This window comes from Salvelinus namaycush, chromosome 3 (assembly GCF_016432855.1).
Source record: "Salvelinus namaycush isolate Seneca chromosome 3, SaNama_1.0, whole genome shotgun sequence".
Taxonomy (NCBI): Eukaryota; Metazoa; Chordata; class Actinopteri; order Salmoniformes; family Salmonidae; genus Salvelinus; species Salvelinus namaycush.
Window position 1 is genome coordinate 50,385,960 of NC_052309.1, and position 8,855 is coordinate 50,394,814.

The following is an 8,855-nucleotide window of genomic DNA, read 5'->3' on the forward strand; positions in this document are numbered from 1 at the left end:
TTCTTCCTCTTGTGTTGATATTTTTATTTCAATTAATATTTTTTAACACTGCATCATTGGGAAGGGCTTGTAAGCAAGCATTTCAAGATAAAGTCTACACCTGTTGTATTTGGCGCATGTGACAAATAAAATGTCGGAGAATTGTACACTCAGGGTAAGGACAAACCAGAATAAAAGTTATAGGAACTGGTACTCTATTTGATGAAGTCGGCCATAACTGTTTGTTTATTCGTCATGTAACCCCCCTTTTACAGTTATTTTCACAGCTTTGATCATCATGGAATTTAGGAAGTGCTGCACATGGGAGCCATCAGCAAGAAAGTGCAGCCGTTCTAACCTGCAGGGTGAGAATATGCTGTGTGAAGGGGTGTGACGACCTTATTCTCAACATTGTGCACTGACCTTAAGCATGAAGCAACACACTTCCTAACAGCTCAGCCAAGAAATACTGGGGTTAGCTAAGACAATAATACTGCCCCTACCAGTATTACGGTTCCACCCTCCTGTATGAGAGAGGTGGGTTTGTTCACTTTACTTGCTGCAATTTAAATGCCTGAGCTGATGATGTGGTGGAGGTGTGTGGGAGGGAAGGAGGGAGGGAGGGTAGCGCAGGGTGGGGAGATGACAGGCAGGCAGGTAAACAGGCAGGTTTGTCTCAGATCTCACCTGTTCTAACAGACAGGCCCCAGCGCCACAGGCTGCAGCGGAAGCCCCAGCTCAGCCAGGAGGGGAAGTCAACTCAGCTCCTCACTCATCTCCCCCAGGTGCTCACAGGTAACACTCAGGAAACAGGCCCTGCCTCGCCTTGGGGGGGGGAAATCGGCAAAGGTCGGCCCAGGGGAAGGGGGCGGAGTGGAGGGAGATATTCCAGCCACGTACGGTGGTGTGCTTGTTGGGAGATAAGGAATGTTTCACATCTAGACATAGAATACCACCCCTTAATTATGCAGGCAGTCAGCATTTGCACGCACAACTTGGAAGGATAACACCCTCTCATGTTGCTGATTTTTCCAAATTGAAGAAAGGATTTGCTCAGCACGGTCTTTCCTACTTACAGTTACACACAACCAAGACCTTATCTTTGACTTTGATTGGAAATTTGACCAGGGCATGTTTCTGTCTGACTGAGGAAATATCTGAATTATTAGCCGTAAAATGTAATATTTTCTTGCAGAAAAATGTAGGGTCAAGCTGCTTTTTCTGGCTTGAATTGGAGTGTGGCTTACCGCTCTTTTATACGAGAATAATACAATTTAAACTAAGAGGAAGGAAATTCAGAAAGTGGAAACATTCAAATGAAACAGTGACTACCGCTAAATGTTTTGATTTAAAATTATTAACAGTTTTAATTTGGTCCACTGAGAATGAGCAGGAAACAGCCTTTTTCCGACCCACGTTTTTATTCCGTAACGTTCAACCATAACTCTCCAGCTCCAAATCAACAAAATGACAAACGAAGTCTAACTATGGAAACTGAACTCCTTTGTAGCTTTAAAACATAACCATCTTCCTCTAACCATGCGCATCTTGAAAAGACATGGCAGAAGGCCAGAGTATGTACTGATATGGTTGCTGTCTGTCTAAGAGTTCAGTTTGTGTATGATTCAAGTAGATGAATAGCAGTAACAAGAGACAAAAACAGACACCACAACTTGTTTATATTTAACAATATATATTTCCAATGTCAATGTACATTCTGTTTCGACATAAGCTTTCTTCAAACAAAAGTTGGCATCTAAATAAATACTATATAAAATAGAACTTCAAAATAAATATATCTATAAAGGGAAAATGTTATATGTGAGAATTTTTCTTTTTGATTCTTTTTCAATCAACATTGACATGGCAAAGGCAAAGAAATTGAATAGCAGAAGCCAGCAGTTTAAAAGGTTCTTTTGATTGAGTTGAAGAAAATTCTAGTGGCCACAGTGTACCACAAAATGGAGTTTAAGTCACAGCATTCTAACAGAAAAAAAGTTTAATCATTGAGTTGTCATGGTTGGTCATCATTCAATACCTTAACAGGCCAGCAAACACATGGTATAAACATAAAGCTAACGCAGTTTGGAGCTAAGGATTTTACCCTAGCCACAGTGAGAGACAGACATTTTTTTTAAAAGCAGAAAAGCAAAAGACAACCACTATTAAACAAGATGGAATGGAATGTAGCTTGAGAGAGTTCTCTTTCCCTACCGGTGGTTTTGACAATTTATGCACAGCAGCTGTATTTGTCAATCAAGGCAAGGGTATTTGTCGGACAACTTGGGAAGTGGAAAAAAGTTGCGACACTGAGCACAAAAAGGACTAAGGGGTGATCCGGATAGGCCGAAATTGTATTCCTTCAGTGGATTCAATGAGTCCACAGTTTCAGGGGCACTGAGGGACTGGGAATTAGCGTCGCCTCTCTCCTGCTAATGAGGCATGAATAGCATAAACAGAGGTATTTTTATTGCAGGGCACACTTTTCTAAGTCAAGTGCTTATGATAGAAATATGTCTTCCCCGCCCCACCCTCTTCCCCTCAACTTCAACTTTACCCCCAAAATATATATCTACATATCTCTATATATTTTGTACTGAATTGTAGTTATAATGTACCATGCAATTTTTCGAGGACATTTAAAACTCTTCTAAAGAACACGTGTCTTGAAACTATTTACAACAGCATGTCACCTGCATAGGTCTATTTCTATAACATGTTGTCAACACATTTGCAATTTTTCCCCGGCTTTGCCAGCCACAAAATCATTCCCAATTTTGGCACCTTTCCTTGGATTGAATTGCAAACATTTGAAAGTAATATTGCCTTATACATTCAAGACTAAGAACAGTGTTTTCTCCTGTATGTTTTCTGCTTTGTGCAACAAGACAAGTACAAACATGAGAAGGCGACAGGTCTTAATGTTATTAGGGGACCTTAGAACCAACATGACAGAATTATGCCAAACTGAAGCAAACTGCAAAAAGGGCACCGTACCTTTAAGAACAATTGCCTTCCGACCATTTGGCAAGTGCATAACACATATGATCCCTTAGACAGCTAAACAAGCTATACTAAACTCCTTTTGGCAAAGTCATTGGAACTCCATGCAAGACACAAAAATAGGTTGAGAAAAAAAAGATAAAGAATATTTCTAACATAAGACAAACTCTCCTTTTTTTGAGTAGTGGGGTATACAATGTGGACTCAAAGTAGTTCACAGAGTAATGCAAAAATACATTCCGCCTTTATACTTAATACTGTGCTTTAGTCCAGCATAAGAGGTTTGCTTCATCTAAAAAGGTTGTGCAAGTGGCAGATTGGATTTCACTAAGGCTGGCTAGGTACGCTACAACTTCACTCTACCTTCTCCCTCTTCCTGAAAACACTATTTTCCACCCATTTCCTCTCACTCTTCCTAAATAATTCACCGTTGCCCTTTTGCCCTTTTTCAAACGGTTCTTCGCCTCTTGTGCAAAGTGAAGTCAACTAGGCTTTCAAGCAGTTTTGACGTGCTAGACCAAATTCTACTGATGAGGAACAATCCCTGAGGAGGTTTTTCTACAACACATCCACATCTAGCACTGGGGTTAAGCACTAAGTTACATCATGCAGCGCATGACATGCAATTTTTCCGAAGTGATTGGTAAAAGCTAGGTTAAAATCCACATTACGTTTCCCCTTAAGGAAATAGAAAGTGATCAAGTCAGGCAATCCTAAACACAGTTTTTCACTCACTTGTGGTATGACCTTACATATCGTACGAGCACACAAACAAGAATATAAAAAACAGACTATCGCTCCAAAGCCACGTGACTACCTCTCACGTTGTCACCTTGACCTAAAAAGCCCGACATCAAGCTAGCAACAGGAAAGCTTGTGTGGGACTTAAACCTAAAGACTGTTCATATATAGGGGAGAGTGGGTGGTAGTTTCACTTGAAGTATCCTAAACTACCAAAAAGGAAAACCAACAGTTTGCAAAAAATTTGAGGGAAACTGCTTTGGAACAGGCTTATTTTCTCAAACATATATCTTTATGTTAGGGGGAAAACAACTGGTGTCCAATTTGTCATGGAGTAGCTAGCTATCATGAAGCTATAAATTCAGAGCCGTATAGAGGGAGTATGACTTGTGCCTTCAGCCATTTTATAAAACAAAATCCACCAGTCTGTTACACTTATACGGATGGGTTCTGAGGCAAGCAGTTGTCTAGGCCAACAGATCTAGCAGACAGACCTATTTTAACTCGTGTGGCATAACATCACTAGAACTGAGAAGGACAGGTGTGAACCCTTCTGTAAGTACCATAGTTTTTGGGAAGTCCTCCAGCAGGTGGGAGGATTGGTCTATCCAAAGGGTATTGATAAGGCAACAGCCAGTTAGTATCATGAGGACTGTTTCTCCTGGCCTCCAGCCTTGGCCTCCATACTCTTACAGGCCTGCTGGGAGTTCTTGCAGCGGCAGCCCGGGCGGCTGGTTTTATCGTAGCACTTCTGCGACAGTTTGACACAGCCCATGGCGGGCAGGTAGCACATCATACAGGGCAGCACCAGGGACATGGCCGTCATGAAGGACCAGCGTGCGCAGCAGTTAGACTGTTGGCAGGAGCATGGGCGGTCGGCGCAAGAGCCCTCATCGTCCTCATCCTCGGTGCAGTGGTAGAAAATGCCCTTGACCAGGCACATGCAGGTGGCCGAGTCCACCAGGCTCTGCACCGAGCACAGGCACTCCTGGTTGCACACCCAGCAGGAAGGCAGGGTCCGGGGCAGGGTGCACTCTGTGCAGCGGCACTTACCACATGTCTCACACAGCAACATGTGCTTCTTGTCCACCCCCATGGCCCCCTGGGCAGCAGCCTTTAGGTCCAGAGGCTTGGAAGTGAGCACCTTGGGCTCGCAACAGAGGGTCCTGGTGGTGACTACTGTGGACCTGTGGTCCACCACGGGGGTAGGGGCTGCGTGGTCCAGCAGCCTCTGGTCTGACGAGGTGCTGCTGCTACTGCTGATGGAGCTGGGCCGCCCGCTGAAGGAGATCCAGGGGTGTGTGGTGGTGTCGTTGGGGTCGCAGCGCGCCAGCTGGGGGGCCCCTAGCAGTGGCTCGTGGGACCCCCTTTTGGCAACCTTCTGGCTGGGGGGTTGCTGGGAGACCACAGCCGGACTGTCAATATAGTCGTTCTCCATGTGAGAGGACTTAATCTGGTCGATGGGGAAGATGGTGAGCGGGTACTGGAGCCTTCCATAGGGGACACTACTGTCCAGCAACGGCTGGGATATAATGGAGGAAGACACTCCAGGGATGTGGTGGGGAACCCTTGACTCCATCTGTGCAGTTGTGTCCCTCATACAGCAAACAGAGAGCTCAACATCTAGCAGTCCTGCAGAAACAGAGAGATGACAGTCAGCTTCCTGGAATGGCTACCCTACTTACACAAACCCATATCTAACACGAGGCTCTCAGTCGGTGGTTGTACAAAATATGAGTCAGCATAAAATCTATATTCTCAACAATGACTCATAGCAGTAGATGGTACTGATGAAAGTTACATTCAGAGAACGTCCTGTATCGGTTTATAACTAATATTCACAAGCACGCTATTTCAAACAAATTCTAATAATACATTGTTTTCGAATGCAATACAATCAACGTTAATATGTAATTTACTCAATTCACATTTCACACTTTCTCATGAGAAAAAAATACCACAAGGCCAACATTAATTGGAAGACTTGTATGCAAAAAATAATTACAACCTAGGCGAAATTAGATTAAGACCAAGAGGGGCCCCATAGACCAGATTGAGACTAACACATGACTTTAAGTGCTATAAATACATTCACCAAAGGACCAGTCATAGATTCAATAGATATAGCTTTTTTTTTTTTTTTTAGATGATTGGTGAGAAGACATAAATCCATGCGCAATGTTGATTTTATTGCATTTGATCTGTGTTCATTTTTCCTTAATGGTTGTAAATTATTCTTAAATGTACTGATTGCATGAAGTAGGCCTAGGCTGTTTCACAGGGCTAGACAATGTGTGTAGTTAAAAAACGAACAATTATTCATGGTAGTAAAAACAAATAACAAATGTACCCATCTGATCTTCACAAAAGGCAGACACTGGTGTTTGGAGATGATCTATTTTGGCGCATGCAGACTACAGTTCCATATGACTACGAGCCAGTATGCAGCAACTAGAAAACTAGATTGAGTAAGTAGACTAGACAATAACTACAACTATTTAACTTCCCAATAGATCTACAGGACACAACAGTTGCTACTCAGCAGTTACTCTATAGTAGCCACTACAAGGTAGTGTGGTAGGTTACAGGTTGTTAGACATAAGGAAGTAGAAATGCATTAAGTATGAAGTAATTAAAGAGTTGTTTGAAAATCGACCTATAGCCTATATGTCAAGAATGATGGAGTAGGCTATGTAGAGAAAATAACATGTATAGGGGAATTCTATCAACTTTATAATATTTCATATAGTGTTGATCTCTCAATAGATTATTTCATTGAAATAATTATGTGATTGTCAGATCATTTGCCAGAGAAATACGCACAGAATCTGAATATAGCCTAATTGTGACTATAATGCTGTGTCTCTCAGATCTGCCAATACCAGCTTATGAAGAACAAACCTGAACAACTGAACAAACCTGTTGCGACATTGCTGGCAGGGGGACAAATGCTCCTGATCAAACGTAGGACCCTAGTGAATCCACACAAGGTACAAGTGTCCCCCTCCCCTCAATGCGGGTGAATTGAGTGATTGTAATCGGAGGCGACGCGGCACCACGGTCGCTAGAAATATTAAATACATGTAAAATCGGATTAAATATTAATCGAGACACGATGATAGCATTTCATTCGACAAGTAACGTTAATTCACAATAATAGCCTAATCGCATACAGAACATAGGCTGTTTTTTTTACGCGCAAGTCGCTATTGGTTTATAAAAGGAGGGTGACAGTTTAGACCAAAACACTGCTTCATTTTATTGGACAAACGGTTTCTTTTAAAACGTTGAGTTATTTAAAGGAATAGATGACAAAACCACCTGACATATGCATATGATGTGCCAGCTCAAACGCTGCAGAGAAGCGTCACGCAAAGATCCTCAATAATGCGAATGGTGAGCAGTCCGTTACTTATACCTTAGACTGTTTGTTTTTAAACACAACACAATTTCTTAGATGTGTATAAACGGCTTACAACCTAGCCTATAATAATGAACGATTATGCGTATTATTATTCATCTCTTGCCCACAACCTTGTAGGATCCATGGTTAAATATTGACAAAGTGTAAATACGGGAACAGCTTGTTGCAAAAGAGCAAGCTTTTTTCAGCGCACCCACATAAACCACAAAACTGAAGTAAACACAACAGTATTCTAATTTGTTCAACCAAAACGTGAAGGGATACCCAAACCCGCCTAGCCTATGTCGAAAACGTCATAAATCCGAGAGAATAACTTACTTTTCCAGACTAGCAGCGCATTTCTCTGTTGAGCTTGACGACTGCATGTATATTCCAAATATATTACTCCCAAGTAAAGAAAAAAGGACAAGGCGAAAAATTATTAAACACTATCCACTCGATGCGTACTGCGGTCAGGACACGGGCTTTTTGATACGATGTTGCAACTACATGGGGAAATGGGTTTTTATGAATGGGAGGGTAAAGAACAAACTGCGCAGATGCATTGACCGATTTTTTTTGTGAATGGGAGGGCAGAACGACTCAGGGCTCAAATGCAGGGGTTACATTTTTATGAATGGGAGGACTCCGAATTTCATTGCGCAAGCGTAATACCAAGATTTCATGAATGGAAGAATAGGGAGCTTTTCGTCACAAGGGCAATGTCATAGAGAATTAAATGAACGAGGCAGCAATGAGTCTCACACCATGCTACTTATTTATGTATGCATTCACTCATTCATGTTTCCCAATGGGCCTTCGACCTGAAAAGGAATGCTAATTTACGAATATTTAACCTCATGTTAGGGCCATTGTAACCATTTTGAATTGTGTAATGGGAAATAACATTAGAAAAATAAATATTTGATGTAATTTCAACCAAATAATTCAATATGATGAAGTTGAATCAACGTGGAAAACTGATTGATTTGCAAAAAAAACATACACTTAATGGATTTTTGTCTTTTTTCACCTTCCTTTTAACATAAATCCAATGACTGGGTGACATTTTTGGTTGAATTCACGTTAGTTGGCAACTCGTCCAAATATCAATCAAAACTAGACATTTAACTGACGTCTGTGCCCAGTGGGAATTGTCGTTATGTGGCACACTATTGTAGTGTAAAGAAGGTTACGTTTATTTTGTCGTTATTATAGAGTAGCCTATAGAAAATGTATCCACATTCCACACCAATGTATCTAAATATGTTCTCCGGAAAACACACAAACGTTAACATATGGAGATCTGCGTAAACTGTGAATAAAATTCTATGCAGGAGAGCTTTGTTAGATAAAAGCTTGGCCCCAAATTTAAAACCTCTAAATTAATATGTTTGCTCAACCTAGATTGTGGCAAATCGGCTACTATATCGTATTATATCATTCACTTTAGTAGGCCTACATGTAGACTACATTGTGGATCATAATTCAAAGGGCAGAACAACGACATTTTTAGATTGCCGTTGCTTAGCCTAGCTCTTGTGTTTATATTTATTTACATGTACGAATAAGGTCATTTTGCTTTCTCCATTTAGTGCAGTTGCAGTTTGAGTCGAGTCCTTGCGCAGTAAAAAGCCAGTTTATGACGCCAAACTGTGAAACGCAAACAGCATGAGGGCAGGCAGGATTCACAAAAGAACAGGATGTTGTTGATTTGTACCGAAACCAC

General features: G+C 41.5%; 1 protein-coding gene across 1 annotated transcript; it reads right to left on the bottom strand.

Annotated features, from left to right (window-relative positions):
- Nucleotides 1-1,639: 1,639 nt before the first annotated feature.
- Nucleotides 1,640-7,623, bottom strand: LOC120032219 (protein sprouty homolog 4-like). The gene is made up of 2 exons (XM_038978210.1): nucleotides 7,466-7,623; nucleotides 1,640-5,355 (listed from the first exon to the last, which is right to left on the bottom strand). The coding sequence occupies exon 2, from the start codon at nucleotides 5,321-5,323 to the stop codon at nucleotides 4,367-4,369; it is 957 nt and encodes a 318-aa protein (XP_038834138.1). The 5' UTR covers nucleotides 5,324-5,355; nucleotides 7,466-7,623; the 3' UTR covers nucleotides 1,640-4,366.
- Between the last annotated feature and the right edge of the window lie 1,232 nt (nucleotides 7,624-8,855).

Excerpts from the sequence above, each read along its gene's own strand:
- LOC120032219 (XM_038978210.1), bottom strand. The coding sequence starts at position 5,323 with ATGAGGGACACAACTGCACAGATGGAGTCAAGGGTTCCCCACCACATC.